We start from the raw sequence: 22843 nt of genomic DNA on the forward strand, positions 1-22843 counted from the left end.
CTCCACTAGAGACGATAGATCTGGGCAGGGACCGCTCCACTGGAGACGATAGATCTCTGCAGGGACTGCTCCACTAGAGACGATAGATCTGTGCAGGGACCGCTCCATAGAGGAGATAGATCAGTGCAGGGACCGCTCCACTAGAGACGATAGATCTGTGCAGGGACCGCTCCACTAGAGACGATAGATCTGTGCAGGGACCGCTCCACTAGAGACGATAGATCTGTGCAGGGACTGCTCCACTAGAGACTATAGATCTGTGCAGGGACCGCTTCACTAGAGACGATAGATCTGTGCAGGGACCGCTTCACTAGAGACGATAGATCTGTGCAGGGACCGCTTCTCTAGAGACGATAGATGCGTGCAGGGACCGCTCCAGTAGAGACGATAGATCTGTGCAGGGACCTCACCACTAGAGACTATAGATGCGTGCAGGGACTACTCCACTAGAGACGATAGGTCGGTGCAGGGACCGCTCCACTAGAGACGATAGATCTGAGCAGGGACCGCTCCACTAGATGCGATAGGTCGGAGCCCGGATCAAAGACGATAGGTCGGTGCCCGGATCAGAGACGATAGATGCGTGCAGGGACCGCTCCACTAGAGGCGATAGATGCGTGCAGGGACCGCTCCACTAGAGACGATAGATGCGTGCAGGGAACGCTCCACTAGAGACGATAGATGCGTGCAGGCAACGCTCCACTAGAGACGATAGATGCGTGCAGGCAACGCTCCACTAGAGACGATAGATCTGTGCAGGGACCGCTCCACTAGAGACGATAGATCAGTGCGTGGATCGCTCCACTAGAGGCGATAGGTCGGTGCCCGGATCAGAGACGATAGATCTGTGCTGGGACCGCTCCACTAGAGACGATAGATGCGTGCAGGGACCTCTCCACTAGAGACGATAGATCTGTGCCACGACTGCTCTACTAGAGACGATAGATGCGTGCAGGGACCGCTCCACTAGACGATAGATGCGTGCAGGGACCGCTCCACTAGAGACGATAGATCTGTGCAGGGACCGCTCCACTAGAGACGATAGATCTCTGCAGGGACTGCTCCACTAGAGACTATAGATCTGTGCAGGGACCGCACCACTAGAGAAGATAGATCTGTGCAGGGACTGCTCCACTAGAGACGATAGATCTGTGCAGGGACTGCTCCACTAGAGAAGATAGATCTCTGCAGGGACCGCTCCACTAGAGAAGATAGATCTGTGCAGGGACCGCTCCACTAGAGACGATAGATCTGTGCAGGGACCGCTCCACTAGAGACGATAGATCTGTGCAGGGACCGCACCACTAGAGAAGATAGATCTGTGCAGGGACCGCTCCACTAGAGAAGATAGATCTGTGCAGGGACCGCTCCACTAGAGAAGATAGATCTGTGCAGGGACTGCTCCACTAGAGAAGATAGATCTGTGCAGGGACTGCTCCACTAGAGAAGATAGATCTGTGCAGGGACCACTCCACTAGAGACGATAGATTTGTGCAGGGACCGCTCCACTAGAGACGATAGATCTGTGCAGGGACCGCTCCACTAGAGACGATAGATCTGTACAGGAACCGCTCCACTAGAGACGATAGATCTGTGCAGGGACCGCTCCACTAGAGACGATAGATCTGTGCAGGGACCGCTCCACTAGAGACTATAGATGGGTGCAGGGACCGCTCCACTAGAGACGATAGATCTGTGCAGGGACCGCTCCACTAGAGACGATAGATCTGTGCAGGGACCGCTCCACTAGAGACGATAGATGCGTGCAGGGACCGCTCCACTGGAGACGATAGATCAGTGCAGGGACAGCTCCACTAGAGACGATAGATCTGTGCAGGTACCGCTCCACTAGAGACTATAGATCTGTGCAGGGACCGCTCCACTAGAGACGATAGATCTGTGCAGGGACCGCACCACTAGAGACTATAGATGCGTGCAGGGACCGCTCCACTAGAGACGATAGATCTGTGCAGGGACCGCTCCACTAGAGACGATAGATGCGTGCAGGGACCGCTCCACTAGAAACGATAGATGCGTGCAGGGACCGCTCCACTAGAGACGATAGATGCGTGCAGGGACCGCTCCACTAGAGACGATAGATCCCACGACTGCTCTACTAGAGACGATAGATGCGTGCAGGGACCGCTCCACTAGACGATAGATGCGTGCAGGGACCGCTCCACTAGAGACGATAGATCTGTGCCACGACTGCTCTACTAGAGACGATAGATGCGTGCAGGGACCGCTCCACTAGACGATAGATGCGTGCAGGGACCGCTCCACTAGAGACGATAGATCTGTGCAGGGACCGCTCCACTAGAGACGATAGATCGGTGCAGGGACCGCTGCACTAGAGACGATAGATCTGTGCAGGGACCGCTCCACTCGAGACGATAGATCTGTGCAGGGACCGCTCCACTAGAGACTATAGGTCGGTGCCCGGATCAGAGATGATAGATGCGTGCAGGGACCGCTCCACTAGAGAAGATAGATGCGTGCAGGGACCGCTCCACTAGAGACGATAGATCTGTGCAGGGACCGCTCCACTAGACGATAGATGCGTGCAGGGACCGCTCCACTAGAGACGATAGATCTGTGCAGGGACCGCTCCACTAGAGACGATAGATCTCTGCAGGGACTGCTCCACTAGAGACGATAGATCTGTGCAGGGACCGCTCCATAGAGGAGATAGATCAGTGCAGGGACCGCTCCACTAGAGACGATAGATCTGTGCAGGGACCGCTCCACTAGAGAAGATAGATCTGTGCAGGGACCGCTCCACTAGAGACGATAGATCTGTGCAGGGACTGCTCCACTAGAGACTATAGATCTGTGCAGGGACCGCTTCACTAGAGACGATAGATCTGTGCAGGGACCGCTTCACTAGAGACGATAGATCTGTGCAGGGACCGCTTCACTAGAGACGATAGATGCGTGCAGGGACCGCTCCAGTAGAGACGATAGATCTGTGCAGGGACCTCACCACTAGAGACTATAGATGCGTGCAGGGACTACTCCACTAGAGACGATAGGTCGGTGCAGGGACCGCTCCACTAGAGACGATAGATCTGAGCAGGGACCGCTCCACTAGATGCGATAGGTCGGAGCCCGGATCAGAGACGATAGGTCGGTGCCCGGATCAGAGACGATAGATGCGTGCAGGGACCGCTCCACTAGAGGCGATAGATGCGTGCAGGGACCGCTCCACTAGAGACGATAGATGCGTGCAGGGAACGCTCCACTAGAGACGATAGATGCGTGCAGGCAACGCTCCACTAGAGACGATAGATGCGTGCAGGCAACGCTCCACTAGAGACGATAGATCTGTGCAGGGACCGCTCCACTAGAGACGATAGATCAGTGCGTGGATCGCTCCACTAGAGGCGATAGGTCGGTGCCCGGATCAGAGACGATAGATCTGTGCTGGGACCGCTCCACTAGAGACGATAGATGCGTGCAGGGACCGCTCCACTAGAGACGATAGATCTGTGCCACGACTGCTCTACTAGAGACGATAGATGCGTGCAGGGACCGCTCCACTAGACGATAGATGCGTGCAGGGACCGCTCCACTAGAGACGATAGATCTGTGCAGGGACCGCTCCACTAGAGACGATAGATCTCTGCAGGGACTGCTCCACTAGAGACTATAGATCTGTGCAGGGACCGCACCACTAGAGAAGATAGATCTGTGCAGGGACTGCTCCACTAGAGACGATAGATCTGTGCAGGGACTGCTCCACTAGAGAAGATAGATCTCTGCAGGGACCGCTCCACTAGAGAAGATAGATCTGTGCAGGGACCGCTCCACTAGAGACGATAGATCTGTGCAGGGACCGCTCCACTAGAGACGATAGATCTGTGCAGGGACCGCACCACTAGAGAAGATAGATCTGTGCAGGGACCGCTCCACTAGAGAAGATAGATCTGTGCAGGGACCGCTCCACTAGAGAAGATAGATCTGTGCAGGGACTGCTCCACTAGAGAAGATAGATCTGTGCAGGGACTGCTCCACTAGAGAAGATAGATCTGTGCAGGGACCGCTCCACTAGAGACGATAGATTTGTGCAGGGACCGCTCCACTAGAGACGATAGATCTGTGCAGGGACCGCTCCACTAGAGACGATAGATCTGTACAGGAACCGCTCCACTAGAGACGATAGATCTGTGCAGGGACCGCTCCACTAGAGACGATAGATCTGTGCAGGGACCGCTCCACTGGAGACTATAGATGGGTGCAGGGACCGCTCCACTAGAGACGATAGATCTGTGCAGGGACCGCTCCACTAGAGACGATAGATCTGTGCAGGGACCGCTCCACTAGAGACGATAGATCTGTGCAGGGACCGCTCCACTAGAGACGATAGATGCGTGCAGGGACCGCTCCACTGGAGACGATAGATCAGTGCAGGGACAGATCCACTAGAGACGATAGATCTGTGCAGGTACCGCTCCACTAGAGACTATAGATCTGTGCAGGGACCGCTCCACTAGAGACGATAGATCTGTGCAGGGACCGCACCACTAGAGACTATAGATGCGTGCAGGGACCGCTCCACTAGAGACGATAGATCTGTGCAGGGACCGCTCCACTAGAGACGATAGATGCGTGCAGGGACCGCTCCACTAGAAACGATAGATGCGTGCAGGGACCGCTCCACTAGAGACGATAGATGCGTGCAGGGACCGCTCCACTAGAGACGATAGATCCCACGACTGCTCTACTAGAGACGATAGATGCGTGCAGGGACCGCTCCACTAGACGATAGATGCGTGCAGGGACCGCTCCACTAGAGACGATAGATCTGTGCCACGACTGCTCTACTAGAGACGATAGATGCGTGCAGGGACCGCTCCACTAGACGATAGATGCGTGCAGGGACCGCTCCACTAGAGACGATAGATCTGTGCAGGGACCGCTCCACTAGAGACGATAGATCGGTGCAGGGACCGCTGCACTAGAGACGATAGATCTGTGCAGGGACCGCTCCACTCGAGACGATAGATCTGTGCAGGGACCGCTCCACTAGAGACTATAGGTCGGTGCCCGGATCAGAGATGATAGATGCGTGCAGGGACCGCTCCACTAGAGACGATAGATGTCTGCAGGGACTGCTCTACTAGAGACGATAGATCTCTGCAGGGACTGCTCTACTAGAGACGATAGATCTGTTCAGGGACCGCTCCACTAGAGACGATACATCTGTGCAGGGACCGCTCCACTAGAGACGATAGATCTGTGCAGGGACTGCTCCACTAGAGACGATAGATCTGTGCAGGGACCGCTCCACTAGAGACGATAGATCTGTGCAGGGACCGCTCCACTAGAGAAGATAGATCTCTGCAGGGACTGCTCTACTAGAGACGATAAATCTTTACAGGGACCGCTCCACTAGAGACGATAGATCTGTGCAGGGACGGCTCCACTAGAGACGATAGATCTGTGCAGGGACCGCTTCACTAGAGAAGATAGATCTGTGCAGGGACCGCTACACTAGAGACAATAGATCTGTGCAGGGACCGCACCACTAGAGAAGATAGATCTGTGCAGGGACCGCTCCACTAGAGAAGATAGATCTGTGCAGGGACCGCTCCACTAGAGAAGATAGATCTGTGCAGGGACTGCTCCACTAGAGAAGATAGATCTGTGCAGGGACTGCTCCACTAGAGAAGATAGATCTGTGCAGGGACCGCTCCACTAGAGACGATAGATTTGTGCAGGGACCGCTCCACTAGAGACGATAGATCTGTGCAGGGACCGCTCCACTAGAGACGATAGATCTGTACAGGAACCGCTCCACTAGAGACGATAGATCTGTGCAGGGACCGCTCCACTAGAGACGATAGATCTGTGCAGGGACCGCTCCACTAGAGACTATAGATGGGTGCAGGGACCGCTCCACTAGAGACGATAGATCTGTGCAGGGACCGCTCCACTAGAGACGATAGATCTGTGCAGGGACCGCTCCACTAGAGACGATAGATCTGTGCAGGGACCGCTCCACTAGAGACGATAGATGCGTGCAGGGACCGCTCCACTGGAGACGATAGATCAGTGCAGGGACAGCTCCACTAGAGACGATAGATCTGTGCAGGTACCGCTCCACTAGAGACTATAGATCTGTGCAGGGACCGCTCCACTAGAGACGATAGATCTGTGCAGGGACCGCACCACTAGAGACTATAGATGCGTGCAGGGACCGCTCCACTAGAGACGATAGATCTGTGCAGGGACCGCTCCACTAGAGACGATAGATGCGTGCAGGGACCGCTCCACTAGAAACGATAGATGCGTGCAGGGACCGCTCCACTAGAGACGATAGATGCGTGCAGGGACCGCTCCACTAGAGACGATAGATCCCACGACTGCTCTACTAGAGACGATAGATGCGTGCAGGGACCGCTCCACTAGACGATAGATGCGTGCAGGGACTGCTCCACTAGAGACGATAGATCTGTGCCACGACTGCTCTACTAGAGACGATAGATGCGTGCAGGGACCGCTCCACTAGACGATAGATGCGTGCAGGGACCGCTCCACTAGAGACGATAGATCTGTGCAGGGACCGCTCCACTAGAGACGATAGATCGGTGCAGGGACCGCTCCACTAGAGACGATAGATCTGTGCAGGGACCGCTCCACTAGAGACGATAGATCTGTGCAGGGACCGCTCCACTAGAGACGATAGGTCGGTGCCCGGATCAGAGATGATAGATGCGTGCAGGGACCGCTCCACTAGAGACGATAGATGTCTGCAGGGACTGCTCTACTAGAGACGATAGAGCTCTGCAGGGACTGCTCTACTAGAGACGATAGATCTGTTCAGGGACCGCTCCACTAGAGACGATACATCTGTGCAGGGACCGCTCCACTAGAGACGATAGATCTGTGCAGGGACTGCTCCACTAGAGACGATAGATCTGTGCAGGCACCGCTCCACTAGAGACGATAGATCTGTGCAGGGACCGCTCCACTAGAGACGATAGATCTGTGCAGGGACCGCTCCACTAGAGAAGATAGATCTCTGCAGGGACTGCTCTACTAGAGACGATAGATCTTTACAGGGACCGCTCCACTAGAGACGATAGATCTGTGCAGGGACGGCTCCACTAGAGACGATAGATCTGTGCAGGGACCGCTTCACTAGAGAAGATAGATCTGTGCAGGGACCGCTACACTAGAGACAATAGGTCAGTGCCCGGATCAGAGACGATAGATCTGTGCAGGGACCGCTCTACTGGAGACGATAGATGCGTGCAGAGACCGCTCCACTAGAGACGATAGATCAGTGCAGGGACCGCTCCACTAGAGACGATAGATCTGTGCAGGGACTGCTCCACTAGAGACGATAGGTCGGTGCCCGGATCAGAGATGATAGATCTGTGCAGGGACCGCTCCACTAGAGACGATAGATCTCTGCAGGGACTGCTCCACTAGAGACGATAGATCTGTTCAGGGACAGCTCCACTAGAGACGATAGATCTGTGCAGGGACTGCTCCACTAGAGACGATAGATCTGTGCAGGGACCGCTCCACTAGAGACGATAGATCTGTGCAGGGACCGCTCCACTAGAGACGATAGGTCGGTGCCCGGAACAGAGATGATAGATCTGTGCAGGGACCGCTCCACTAGAGACGATAGATCTGTGCAGGGACCGCACCACTAGAGACTATAGATGCGTGCAGGGTCTACTCCACTAGAGACGATAGGTCGGTGCAGGGACCGCTCCACTAGATGCGATAGGTCGGAGCCCGGATCAGAGACGATAGGTCGGTGCCCGGATCAGAGACGATAGATGCGTGCAGGGACCGCTCCACTAGAGGCGATAGATGCGTGCAGGGACCGCTCCACTAGAGACGATAGATGCGTGCAGGCAACGCTCCACTAGAGACGATAGATCTGTGCAGGGACCGCTCCACTAGAGACGATAGATCAGTGCGTGGATCGCTCCACTAGAGGCGATAGGTCGGTGCCCGGATCAGAGACGATAGATCTGTGCTGGGACCGCTCCACTAGAGACGATAGATGCGTGCAGGGACCGCTCCACTAGAGACGATAGATCTGTGCCATGACTGCTCTACTAGAGACGATAGATGCGTGCAGGGACCGCTCCACTAGACGATAGATGCGTGCAGGGACCGCTCCACTAGAGACGATAGATCTGTGCAGGGACCGCTCCACTAGAGACGATAGATCTCTGCAGGGACTGCTCCACTAGAGACGATAGATCTGTGCAGGGACCGCTCCATAGAGACGATAGATCAGTGCAGGGACCGCTCCACTAGAGACTATAGATCTGTGCAGGGACCGCTTCACTAGAGACAATAGATCTGTGCAGGGACCGCTCCACTAGAGATGATAGATCTGTGCAGGGACCGCTCCACTAGAGACGATAGATCTGTGCAGGGACCGCTCCACTAGAGACTATAGATCTGTGCAGGGACCGCTTCACTAGAGACGATAGATCTGTGCAGGGACCGCTTCACTAGAGACGATAGATCTGTCAGGGACCGCTTCACTAGAGACGATAGATGCGTGCAGGGACTGCTCCAGTAGAGACGATAGATCTGTGCAGGGACCTCACCACTAGAGACTATAGATGCGTGCAGGGACTACTCCACTAGAGACGATAGGTCGGTGCAGGGACCGCTCCACTAGAGACGATAGATCTGAGCAGGGACCGCTCCACTAGAGACGATAGATCTGTGCAGGGACCGCTCCACTAGAGACGATAGATCTGTGCAGGGACCGCTCCACTAGAGACGATAGATCTGTGCAGGGACCGCTCCACTAGAGACGATAGATCTGTGCAGGGACCGCACCACTAGAGAAGATAGATCTGTGCAGGGACCGCACCACTAGAGACGATAGATCTGTGCAGGGACCGCACCACTAGAGAAGATAGATCTGTGCAGGGACCGCTCCACTAGAGAAGATAGATCTGTGCAGGGACCGCTCCACTAGAGAAGATAGATCTGTGCAGGGACCGCTCCACTAGAGACGATAGATCTGTGCAGGGACCGCTCCACTAGAGACGATAGATCTGTGCAGGGACCGCTCCACTAGAGAACATAGATCTGTGCAGGGACCGCTCCACTAGAGAAGATAGATCTGTGCAGGGACCGCTCCACTAGAGACGATAGATCTGTGCAGGGACCGCTCCACTAGAGACGATAGATCTGTGCAGGGACCGCTCCACTAGAGACGATAGATCTGTGCAGGGACCGCTCCACTAGAGACGATAGATCTGTGCAGGGACCGCTCCACTAGAGACTATAGATGGGTGCAGGGACCGCTCCACTAGAGACGATAGATCTGTGCAGGGACCGCTCCACTGGAGACGATAGATCTGTGCAGGGACCGCTCCACTGGAGACGATAGATCTGTGCAGGGACCGCTCCACTGGAGACGATAGATCTGTGCAGGGACCGCTCCACTGGAGACGATAGATGCGTGCAGGGACCGCTCCACTAGAGACGATAGATCAGTGCAGGGACCGCTCCACTAGAGACTATAGATCTGTGCAGGGACCGCTCCACTAGAGACTATAGATCTGTGCAGGGACCGCTCCACTAGAGACGATAGATCTGTGCAGGGACCGCTCCACTAGAGACTATAGATGCGTGCAGGGACCGCTCCACTAGAGACGATAGATCTGTGCAGGGACCTCTCCACTAGAGACGATAGATCTGTGCAGGGACCGCTCCACTAGAGACGATAGATCTGTGCAGGGACCGCTCCACTAGAGACTATAGATGCGTGCAGGGACCGCTCCACTAGAGACTATAGATGCGTGCAGGGACCGCTCCACTAGAGACAATAGATCTGTGCAGGGACCGCTCCACTAGAGACGATAGATGCGTGCAGGGACCGCTTCACTAGAGACGATAGATGCGTGCAGGGACCGCTCCACTAGAGACGATAGATCTGTGCCACGACTGCTCTACTAGAGACGATAGATGCGTGCAGGGACCGCTCCACTAGACGATAGATGCGTGCAGGGACCGCTCCACTAGAGACGATAAATCTGTGCAGGGACCGCTCCACTAGAGACGATGGATCTCTGCAGGGACTGCTCCACTAGAAACGATAGATCTGTGCAGGGACCGCTCCATAGAGACGATAGATCAGTGCAGGGACCGCTCCACTAGAGAAGATAGATCTGTGCAGGGACTGCTCCACTAGAGAAGATAGATCTGTGCAGGGACTGCTCCACTAGAGAAGATAGATCTGTGCAGGGACCGCTCCACTAGAGACGATAGATCTGTGCAGGGACAGCACCACTAGAGAAGATAGATCTGTGCAGGGACTGCTCCACTAGAGAAGATAGATCTGTGCAGGGACTGCACCACTAGAGAAGATAGATCTGTGCAGGGACTGCTCCACTAGAGAAGATAGATCTGTGCAGGGACCGCTCCACTAGAGACGATAGATCTGTGCAGGGACCGCTCCACTAGAGACGATAGATCTGTGCAGGGACCGCTCCACTAGAGACGATAGATCTGTGCAGGGACCGCTCCACTAGAGACGATAGATCTGTGCAGGGACCGCTCCACTAGAGACGATAGATCTGTGCAGGGACCGCTCCACTAGAGACGATAGATCTGTGCAGGGACCGCTCCACTAGAGACGATAGATCTGTGCAGGGACCGCTCCACTAGAGACGATAGATCTGTGCAGGGACCGCTCCACTAGAGACGATAGATCTGTGCAGGGACCGCTCCACTAGAGACGATAGATCTGTGCAGGGACCGCTCCACTAGAGACGATAGATGTGTGCTGGGACCGCTCCACTAGAGACGATAGATCTGTGCAGGGACCGCTGCACTTGAGACGATAGATCTGTGCAGGGACCACTCCACTTGAGACGATAGATCTGTGCAGGGACCGCTACACTAGAGACGATAGATCTGTGCAGGGACCGCTCCACTAGGGACGATAGATCTGTGCAGGGACCGCTCCACTAGAGACGATAGATCTGTGCAGGGACCGCTCCACTAGAGACTATAGATGCGTGCAGGGACTGCTCTACTAGAGACGATAGATCTGTGCAGGGACCGCACCACTAGAGACTATAGATGCATGCAGGGACTACTCCACTAGAGACGATAGGTCGGTGCAGGGACCGCTCCACTAGAGGCGATAGGTCGGAGCCCGGATCAGAGACGATAGATGCGTGCAGGGACCGCTCCACTAGAGGCGATAGGTCGGTGCCCGGATCAGAGACGATAGATCTGTGCAGGGACCGCTCCACTAGAGACGATAGGTCGGTGCCCGGATCAGACGATAGGTCGGTGCCCGGATCAGAGACGATAGATCTGTGCAGGGACCGCTCCACTAGAGATGATAGGTCGGTGCCCGGATCAGACGATAGGTCGGTGTCCGGATCAGAGACGATAGGTTGGTGCCCGGATCAGAGACGATAGATCAGTGCGTGGATCGCTCTTAGACTCTCTGACCTCCGTGCCTTCGGTTACGGCTTCTCGTTGGACCGCTGTTGATAATGTTTCTCCTCCTCCAGGTTTCCATGCCTGAATGGTGGAACGTGCCAGGACAATGGGGGCTACGCGGAGACCTTCACGTGCCGATGTTTGGCCGGTTACGTGGGGCGGCTGTGCGAGACGGATGTTGATGATTGCCTGATGCGTCCATGCGCTAATGGGGCCACCTGTATCGATGGGGTGAACCGCTTCTCATGCCAGTGCCCTCACGGCTTCCAGGGACGCTTCTGCACAGTCAACATTGACGATTGCGCTGGGCAGCCATGTCTCAATGGCGGGAAGTGCTACGATCGAGTCGGAGACTACGAGTGCTACTGTCCCGGTGGGTTTATTGGAAAGTCCTGCGAGGTTCCCATTCCCAGGCCCACATGGGAATATGACACTAGAACATCAGCAAAAGCCCGGACCCCCTCAGCCGCTCCAGAGAGGACAGTAAGTAGCACCAGGTGGGGTCCTGGCTCCACCGTGAAGACCGGGAGCTTCAAGATCTCCGTAAAGGAGGTGGTGACTCAAAGGGAACACGGGCTCAGCGACCCCCAGCTCGTGACCATCGTTGTGCTTGGGGTCCTAACGGTCCTGGTGATTTTCCTCACCGTTCTGCTTGTGGTGAGACACCGAAATCGGGGAGCCGCATGTCGGGGTCACCAGTCCTCACCAGACACCAAGACTCATTACCAGCATTGCCAGGGGGCATCACAAGAGCACGGGAAGACCACGGAGTTATGAGTGTCCAGTGTAAGTGATGGTGGCCTTAGACATGATATGGGGGGTCTCTGACCTTAGATATTTATCTGGACCCAAGTGTGGAGACTAGGGGGGGTCACAGGAGGACTCAAGTGTGATGGGAGCGGTACGAGGACCAAGTATCTTCATATTACGCGGGAGCCCCTCACTGCCCGCTCACAGGATCGGCGCCCAGGTGACCCCTATGGTCTTATAAACCTCCTCTACACCCAGCGCCATGGGGCCACTTTCTGCAGGACGCTGGGAGAACCCACCCAAACCCATTACACGAGCGTCGTCTTTAAGAGTCACATCTTGTATGAAGACTTTGTGCTGATGGACGCCATGACCCCGCTGATCAGGGACCACCCTGAGACATCGGCACTGTTATGTACTTACACTCTCTCCCAGCTTCGGAAATGTCTGGAATTCTGCCATCTTATTACTGAACAAGGAAGATCGGGATGAACAAGACTATAGTGCCCTCCATCATGTGAGGTGGCGTCCTCTACAGGCCAAAAACCCAGGGGCGGCTGTATAAATCATGAGGGCGCCCCTTACAGGCCAGGACCCGGGGCGCTGTATAGATCACGAGCAGCGCGCCCCGTACAGGCCGAGACCCCGGGGTACTGTATAGACCACGAGGAGGGCCCCTCTACAGGCCGAGACCTCGAGGCGCTGTATAGACCACGAGGAGGGCCCCTCTACAGGCTGAGACCACGAGGCGCTGTACAGACCACGAGGAGGGTGCCCCCTACAGGCCGAGACCTCGAGGCGCTGTATAGACCACGAGGAGGGCCCCTCTACAGGCTGAGACCACGAGGCGCTGTACAGACCACGAGGAGGAGTTCCCCCTACAGGCCGAGACCCAGGGTGCTGTATAAACCACGGGGAGGGCGCCTCCTACAGGCTGAGACCCCAAGGCGATGTATAGACCACAAGTAGGGCCCCCTACAGGCTGAGACCATGAGGCGCTGTACAGACCACGAGGAGGGCCCCCTACAGGCCGAGACCCCGAGGCGCTGTACAGACCACGAGGAGGCCCCCCCTACAGGCTGAGACCATGAGGCGCTGTACAGACCACGAGGAGGGTGCCCCCTACAGGCCGAGACCCAGGGTGCTGTATAAACCACGGGGAGGGCGCCTCCTACAGGCCGAGACCCCAAGGCGATGTATAGACCACAAGTAGGGCCCCCTACAGGCCGAGACCCTGAGGCGCTGTATAGACCACGAGGAGGGTGCCTCCTACAGGCCGAGACCCCGAGGCGCTGTATAGACCACAAGGAGGGTGCCCCCTACAGGCCGAGACCCCAAGGCTATGTATAGACCACAAGGAGGGCCCCCTACAGGCCGAGACCCTGAGGCGCTGTATAGACCATGAGGAGGGCACCCCCTACAGGCCGAGACCCCGAGGCGCTGTATAGACCATAAATGGGGCGTCTCTAGAAGCCGAGATCCCGGGGCGCTGTATAGTCTACAAGGAGAGCGTCCCCTACAGGCTGAGACCAGGTAGTGCCGTATACACCATGAGGAGGGTGCCCCCTACAGGTCGAGACCCCAGGGCACTGTATAGACCATGAGGAGGGCGCCCCCTACAGGTCGAGACCCCAGGGCACTGTATAGACCATGAGGAGGGCGCCCCCTCACAGGCCGAGACCTCGGGGCGCTGTATAGACCACGAGGAGGGCGCCCCCTACAGGCTGAGACTGGGTAGTGCCGTGTACACCATGAGGAGGGCGCCCCCCACAGGTAATGTTGCTGTGGCAGGATAAGACCTATAGAGGGGGTCATACACATTTGTGAGCAGTGCAGATTGTCTGATGATGTATTTCCCGCGCGTTTGTCGGGGGCGGTCATGTGACCGGACTCCACCGTTTATATCCAGAGATGTGAATATTAACTATAATAAAGTCGTGTCAGAAAATGGAGACTCCAAAAATATACAGAAGTATACGGGCGGAGAGCGGGTCACCTTATAACTCTCTGACACCGCTCTGTGCCTGCCACACAGTGTCACCCGTACTGTCCACCGCCAGAGTGCCCATCAGAGCGTCACTCGTACTGTGCCCACCACAATGTCACCCGTACTGTGCCCGTCAAACAGCGTCACCCGTACTGTCCCCCGCCAGAGTGCCCATCAGAGCGTCGCTTGTACTGTGCCCACCACAATGTCACCCGTACTGTGCCCGTCAAACAGCGTCACCCGTACTGTCCCCCGCCAGAGTGCCCATCAGAGCGTCGCTTGTACTGTCCCCCGCCAGAGTGTCACCCGTACTGTGCCCGTCAAGCAGCATCACCCGTACTGTCCCCCGCCAGAGTGTCACCCGTACTGTGCCAGTCAAGCAGCATCACCCGTACTGTTCCCCACCAGAGTGTCACCCGTACTGTGCCCGTCAAGCAGCGTCACCCGTACTGTCCCCCGCCAGAGTGTCACCCGTACTGTGCCCGTCAAGCAGCGTCACCCGTACTGTCCCCCGCCAGAGTGTCACCCGTACTGTGCCCGTCAAGCAGCATCAACCGTACTGTCCCCCGCCAGAGTGTCACCCGTACTGTGCCCGTCAAGCAGCGTCACCCGTACTGTCCCCCGCCAGAGTGTCACCTGTACTGTGCCCGTCAAGCAGTGTCACTCGTACTGTCCCCCGCCAGAGTGTCACCCGTACTGTCCCCCACCAGAGTGTCACCCGTACTGTCCCCCGCCAGAGTGTCACCCGTATTGTGCAAGTCACACAGCATCAACTGTACTGTGCCTGCCACAATGTCACCTGTACTGTGCCCTTCATGCGGCATCACCCATACAGTCCCCGCCAGAAGGTCACCCGTACTGAACCCATGAAGCAGCATCACCCTGTGCTGTCCCCAGCCAGAGCGTCACATATACTGTACCCATCCTGTAGCATCACCCGTACTGTAACCGTCAGAACGTCACCTGGACTGTGCCCATCAAGCATTACCAGTACTGCACCCATGAGAGCATTACCAGTACTGTGCCAGCCAAGCAGCATCACTCGTACTGTGCCCGCCAGAATGTCACCCATACTGTGCTTATCGGAGCATGAACCGAACTGTGCCCACCAGTGTCACCTGTATTGTGCCCATCAAGCAGCATTACCCATACTGTCTCCGCTAGAGCATCATCCGTACTGTGCCCGTCCTGTACTCATCAGAATGTCACCTGTACAGTGCCCCGCCAGAATGTCACCTGTACCGTGCCCCGCCAGAATGTCACCTGTACCGTGCTCCGCCAGAATGTCACCTGTGCTAGCCATGCAACATCACTCATACTGTGCCCACCAGAGCGTCACCCGTCCTGTGCCTGTCATGTAGCATCACTCGTATGGTCCGCGCCAGAATATCCGCTGTACTGTGCCCTTCATGCAGCATCACCCGTACTGTCCCCCGCCAAAGCGTCACCCATCCTGTGCCTGTCACATATCTCCACCTGTTACTCGTGAATTTCCAGGTGGTCCTGTATAAGACACGATTGGTAAATGACAGCAGCGACTGATGAAAAATACATTTTATAAGAATCTAAAATATTTACATCATCTGGGAGAAGAGAAAATTATCACATCTTAACCCATACTGCCCGCACCACCCAGCGTCACCGGCACTACCCGCACCACCCAGAGGCACCGGCACTACCCGCACCACCCAGCGTCACCGGCACTACCCGCACCACCCAGAGGCACCGGCACTACCCGCACCACCCAGCGTCACCGGCACTACCCGCACCACCCAGCGTCACCGGCACTACCCGCACCACCCAGCGTCACCGGCACTACCCGCACCACCCAGCGTCACCGGCACTACCCGCACCACCCAGCGTCACCGGCACTACCCGCACCACCCAGAGGCACCGGCACAACCCGCACCACCCAGAGGCACTGCCCGCACCACCCAGAGGCACCGGCACCACCCAGAGGCACCGGCACTGCCCGCATCACCCAGCGTCACCGGCACTACCCGCACCACCCAGCGTCACCGGCACTACCCGCACCACCCAGCGTCACCGGCACTACCCGCACCACCCAGCGTCACCGGCACTACCCGCACCACCCAGAGTCACCGGCACTACCCGCACCACCCAGCGTCACCGGCACTACCCGCACCACCCAGCGTCACCGGCACTACCCGCACCACCCAGCGTCACCGGCACTACCCGCACCACCCAGCGTCACCGGCACTACCCGCACCACCCAGAGGCACTGGCACTGCCCGCATCACCCAGCGACACCGGCACTACCCGCACCACCCAGCGTCACTGGCACTACCCGCACCACCCAGAGGCACCGGCACTACCCGCACCACCCAGAGGCACTGGCACTGCCCGCATCACCCAGCGGCACCGGCACTACCCGCACCACCCAGAGGCATCGGCACTACCCGCACCACCCAGAGGCACTGGCACTGCCCGCACCACCCAGCGTCACCGGCACTACCTGCGCCACCCTAGAGGCACTGGCACTGCCCACACCACCCAGCGTCACCGGTACTACCCGCACCACCCAGCGTCACCGGCACTACCCGCACCACCGGCACTACCCGCACCACCCAGCGTCACCGGCACTACCCGCACCACCCAGAGGCACTGGCCGCACCACCCAGAGGCACTGGCACTGGCCGCACCACCCAGGAACCGGCACTGCCAGCACCACCCAGAGGCACTGCCAGCACCACCCAGAGGCACTGCCCGCACCACCCAGCGTCACCGGCACTACCCGCACCACCCAGAGGCACCGGCACTACCCGCACCACCCAGAGGCACTGGCACTGGCCGCACCACCCAGTGTCACCGGCACTACCTGCACCACCCAGAGGCACTGCCCGCACCACCCAGAGGCACTGCCCGCACCACCCAGCGTCAACGGCACTACCCGCACCACCCAGAGGCACTGGCACTGCCCGCACCACCCATGTTGCATATCTCCACCGCTACTGTTCTAACTGCGCCGCCTGCGTCGTCATCCTCACATTGGAGCTGAATATTCTTGGCATCATTGTCCGTTTTCTGGCACCTCCAGGTTGGCGCTGTGTATGAGCCGGTAGAAGTGTGAATTTTTATTGCTGCTCAGGACTGTAGGGGAGTCAAATTCTGCCAGTTTCCCAGCATGCATCACCATCACCCGGTCAGAATCCATGATAGTATGAAGCCTGCAACAACGAGGAGAAAAAGCATAAATCGGGGGAAATTAAGGAGGGGTGGAGTAGAGCCGTACACCTGAGTGATATATGAGGAGGGATTGGAGTAGAGCCGTACACCTGAGTGATATATGAGGAGGGATTGGAGTAGAGCCGTACACCTGAGTGATATATGAGGAGGGATTGGAGTAGAGCCGTACACCTGAGTGATATACGAGGAGGGATTGGAGTAGAGCCGTACACCTGAGTGATATATGAGGAGGGATTGGATTAGAGCCGTACACCTGAGTGATATATGAGGAGGGATTGGAGTAGAGCCGTACACCTGAGCGATATATGAGGAGGGATTGGAGTAGAGCCGTACACCTGAGCGATATATGAGGAGGGATTGGAGTAGAGCCGTACACCTTAGTGATATATGAGGAGGGATTGGATTAGAGCCGTACACCTGAGTGATATATGAGGAGGGATTGGAGTAGAGCCGTACACCTGAGTGATATATGAGGAGGGATTGGAGTAGAGCCGTACACCTGAGTGATATATGAGGAGGGATTGGAGTAGAGCCGTACACCTGAGTGATATATGAGGAGGGATTGGATTAGAGCCGTACACCTGAGTGATATATGAGGAGGGATTGGATTAGAGCCGTACACCTGAGTGATATATGAGGAGGGATTGGAGTAGAGCCGTACACCTGAGTGATATATGAGGAGGGATTGGAGTAGAGCCGTACACCTGAGTGATATATGAGGAGGGATTGGAGTAGAGCCGTACACCTGAGCGATATATGAGGAGGGATTGGAGTAAGAGCCGTACACCTGAGTGATATATGAGGAGGGATTGGAGTAGAGCCGTACACCTGAGCGATATATGAGGAGGGATTGGAGTAGAGCCGTACACCTGAGTGATATATGAGGAGGTATTGGAGTAGAGCCGTACACCTGAGTGATATATGAGGAGGGATTGGAGTAGAGCCGTACACCTGAGCGATATATGAGGAGAGATTGGAGTAGAGCCGTACACCTGAGCGATATATGAGGAGGGATTGGAGTAGAGCCGTACACCTGAGCGATATATGAGGAGGGATTGGAGTAGAGCCGTACACCTGAGCGATATATGAGGAGGGATTGGAGTAGAGCCGTACACCTGACCGATATATGAGGAGGGATTGGAGTAGAGCCGTACACCTGACCGATATATGAGGAGGGATTGGAGTAGAGCCGTACACCTGAGCGATATATGAGGAGGGATTGGATTAGAGCCGTACACCTGAGCGATATATGAGGAGGGATTGGAGTAGAGCCGTACACCTGAGCGATATATGAGGAGGGATTGGAGTAGAGCCGTACACCTGAGCGATATATGAGGAGGGATTGGATTAGAGCCGTACACCTGAGCGATATATGAGGAGGGATTGGAGTAGAGCCGTACACCTGAGCGATACATGAGGAGGGATTGGAGTAGAGCCGTACACCTGAGCGATACATGAGGAGGGATTGAATTAGAGCCGTACACCTGAGTGATATATGAGGAGGGATTGGAGTAGAGCCGTACACCTGAGTGATATATGAGGAGGGATTGCAGTAGAGCCGTACACCTGAGCGATATATGAGGAGGGATTGGAGTAGAGCCGTACACCTGTGCGATATATGAGGAGGGATTGGAGTAGAGCCGTACACCTGAGCGATATATGAGGAGGGATTGGAGTAGAGCCGTACACCTGAGCGATATATGAGGAGGGATTGGAGTAGAGCCGTACACCTGAGCGATATATGAGGAGGGATTGGAGTAGAGCCGTACACCTGAGCGATATATGAGGAGGGATTGGAGTAGAGCCGTACACCTGAGTGATATATGAGGAGGGATTGGAGTAGAGCCGTACACCTGAGTGATATATGAGGAGGGATTGGAGTAGAGCCGTACACCTGAGTGATATATGAGGAGGGATTGGAGTAGAGCCGTACACCTGAGCGATATACAGTGGGGAAAAAAAAGTATTTAGTCAGCCCCCAATTGTGAAGTTCACCCACTTATAAAGATGAGGTAGGCCTGTAATTGACATCATAGGTCGACCTCGACTATGAGAGACAAGATGAGAAAACAAATCCTGAAAATCACATTGTCTGATCTGGAAAGAATTTTTTTCAAATTTTGGTGGAAAATAATTATTTGGTCAATTACAAACAAGCAAGATTTCTGTCTCTCACAGACCTGTAACTTCTTCTTTAAGAGGCTCCTCTGTCCTCCACTCATTACCTGTAGTACTGGCTCCTCTGTCCTCCACTCATTACCTGTAGTACTGGCTCCTCTGTCCTCCACTCATTACCTGTAGTACTGGCTCCTCTGTCCTCCACTCATTACCTGTAGTACTGGCTCCTCTGTCTTCCACTCATTACCTGTAGTACTGGCTCCTCCGTCCTCCACTCATTACCTGTAGTACTGGCTCCTCCGTCCTCCACTCATTACCTGTAGTACTGGCACCTCTGTCCTCCACTCATTACCTGTAGTACTGGCTCATCTGTCCTCCGCTCATTACCTGTAGTACTGGCTCCTCCGTCCTCCGCTCATTACCTGTAGTACTGGCTCCTCCGTCCTCCACTCATTACCTGTAGTACTGGCTCCTCTGTCCTCCACTCATTACCTGTAGTACTGGCTCCTCTGTCCTCCACTCATTACCTGTAGTACTGGCTCCTCTGTCCTCCACTCATTACCTGTAGTACTGGCTCCTCTGTCTTCCACTCATTACCTGTAGTACTGGCTCCTCCGTCCTCCACTCATTACCTGTAGTACTGGCTCCTCCGTCCTCCACTCATTACCTGTAGTACTGGCACCTCTGTCCTCCACTCATTACCTGTAGTACTGGCTCATCTGTCCTCCGCTCATTACCTGTAGTACTGGCTCCTCCGTCCTCCGCTCATTACCTGTAGTACTGGCTCCTCCGTCCTCCACTCATTACCTGTAATACTGGCTCCTCTGTCCTCCACTCATTACCTGTAGTACTGGCACCTCTGTCCTCCACTCATTACCTGTAGTACTGGCTCCTCTGTCCTCCGCTCATTACCTGTAGTACTGGCTCCTCTGTCCTCCGCTCATTACCTGTAGTACTGCCTCCTCTGTCCTCCACTCATTACCTGTAGTACTGGCTCCTCTGTCCTCCACTCATTACCTGTAGTACTGGCTCCTCTGTCCTCCACTCATTACCTGTAGTACTGGCTCCTCTGTCCTCCACTCATTACCTGTAGTACTGGCTCCTCTGTCCGCCACTCATTACCTGTAGTACTGGCTCCTCTGTCCTCCACTCATTACCTGTAGTACTGGCTCCTCTGTCCTCCACTCATTACCTGTAGTACTGGCTCCTCTGTCCTCCGCTCATTACCTGTCGTACTGGCTCCTCTGTCCTCCGCTCATTACCTGTAGTACTGGCTCCTCTGTCCTCCACTCATTACCTGTAGTACTGGCTCTTCTGTCCTCCACTCATTACCTGTAGTACTGGCTCCTCTGTCCTCCACTCATTACCTGTAGTACTGGCTCCTCTGTCCTGCACTCATTACCTGTAGTACTGGCACCTCTGTCCTCCACCTCCACTCATTACCTGTAGTACTGGCTCCTCTGTCCTCCACTCATTACCTGTAGTACTGGCTCCTGTGTCCTCCACTCATTACCTATAGTACTGGCTCCTCTGTCCTCCACTCATTACCTGTAGTACTGGCTCCTCTGTCCTCCACTCATTACCTGTAGTACTGGCTCCTCTGTCCTCCACTCATTACCTGTAGTACTGGCTCCTCTGTCCTCCACTCATTACCTGTAGTACTGGCTCCTCTGTCCTCCACTCATTACCTGTAGCACTGGCTCCTGTGTCCTCCACTCATTACCTGTAGTACTGGCTCCTCTGTCCTCCACTCATTACCTGTAGTACTGGCTCCTCTGTCCTCCACTCATTACCTGTAGTACTGGCTCCTCTGTCCTCCACTCATTACCTGTAGTACTGGCTCCTCTGTCCTCCACTCATTACCTGTAGTACTGGCTCCTCTGTCCTCCACTCATTACCTGTAGTACTGCCTCCTCTGTCCTCCACTCATTACCTGTAGTACTGGCTCCTCTGTCCTCCACTCATTACCTGTAGTACTGGCTCCTCTGTCCTCCACTCATTACCTGTAGTACTGGGTCCTGTTAGAACTTGTTATCAGTATAAAAGACACCTGTCCGCAACCTCAAACAGTCACACTCCAAACTCCACTATGGTGAAGACCAAAGAGCTGTCGAAGGACACCAGAAACAAAACTGTAGCCCTGCACCAGGCTGGGAAGACTGAATCTGCAATAGGCAAGCAGCTTGGTGTGAAGACATCAACTGTGGGAGCAATAATTACAAAATGGAAGACATACAAGACCACTGATAATCTCCCTCGATCTGGGGCTCCACACAAGATCTCACCCCGTGGGGTCAAAATGATCTCAAGAACGGTGAGCAAAAATCCCAGAACCACACGGGGGGACCTAGTGAATGACCTGCAGAGAGCTGGGACCAACGTTACACAGGCTACCATCAGTAACACACTATGCCGCCAGGGACTCAGATCCTGCAGTGCCAGACATGTCCCCCTGCTTAAGCCATTACATGTCCGGGCCCGTCTGATGTTTTCTAGAGAGCAATTGGATGATCCAGAAGAGTATTGGGAGAATGTCATATGGTCAGATGAAACCAAGGTAGAACTGTTTGGTAGAAACACAACTCGTCGTGTTTGGAGGAGAAAGAATGCTGAGTTGCATCCAAAGAACACCATACCTACTGTGAAGCATGGGGGTGGCAACATCATGCTTTGGGGCTGTTTCTCTGCCAAGGGACCAGGACGACTGATCCGTGTACATGAAAGAATGAATGGGGCAATGTATCGTGAGATTTTGAGTGCAAACCTCCTTCCATCAGCAAGGGCACTGAAGATGAAACGTGGCTGGGTCTTTCAGCATGACAATGATTCCAAGCACACCGCCAGGACAACAAAGGAATGGCTTCGTAAGAAGCATTTCAAGGTCCTGGAGTGGCCTAGCCAGTCACCAGATCTAAACCCTATAGAAAACCTTTGGAGGGAGGTGAAAGTCCGTGTTGCCCCGCGACAGCCCCAAAACATCACTGCTCTAGAGGAGATCTGCATGGAGGAATGGGCCGACATACCAGCAACAGTGTGTGCCAACCTTGTGAAGACTTACAGAAAACGTTTCACCTCTGTCATTGCCAACAAAGGAAATATAACAAAGTATAGAGATGAACTTTTGTAATTGACCAAATACTTATTTTCCACCAAAATTTGAAAAAAAATTTCTTTCCAGATCAGACAATGTGATTTTCAGGATTTGTTTTCTCATTTTGTCTCTCATAGTCGATGTCGACCTATGATGTCAATTACAGGCCGACCTCATCTTTAAGTGGGAGGGGAGAACTTGCACAATTGGGGGCTGACTAAATACTTTTTTCCCCACTG

General features: G+C 55.1%; 2 protein-coding genes across 3 annotated transcripts in view; one reads left to right on the forward strand and one right to left on the reverse strand.

Annotated features, from left to right (window-relative positions):
- The window catches only part of DLK2 (delta like non-canonical Notch ligand 2), an 83922-nt gene extending 69612 nt beyond the window's left edge, over positions 1–14310 (forward strand). The window contains exon 8 of the mRNA XM_073671631.1: positions 11523–14310. Coding sequence (XP_073527732.1) covers positions 11523–12228 — 706 coding nt within the window. The 3' untranslated portion in view covers positions 12229–14310. The remainder of the gene's footprint in view (positions 1–11522) is intronic.
- A 1483-nt stretch (positions 14311–15793) lies between these two features.
- The window catches only part of ABCC10 (ATP binding cassette subfamily C member 10), an 80102-nt gene continuing 73052 nt past the window's right edge, over positions 15794–22843 (reverse strand). For both annotated transcript variants that reach the window (XM_073671632.1, XM_073671633.1), the window contains exon 21: positions 15794–17376. In XM_073671632.1, the coding sequence (XP_073527733.1) occupies positions 17220–17376 (157 nt within the window). In that variant the 3' untranslated portion in view covers positions 15794–17219. The remainder of the gene's footprint in view (positions 17377–22843) is intronic.

Source organism: Phyllobates terribilis, unplaced genomic scaffold (assembly GCF_046119375.1).
Source record: "Phyllobates terribilis strain yellow unplaced genomic scaffold, ASM4611937v1 Scaffold_3__8_contigs__length_932513732, whole genome shotgun sequence".
NCBI lineage: Eukaryota > Metazoa > Chordata > Amphibia > Anura > Dendrobatidae > Phyllobates > Phyllobates terribilis.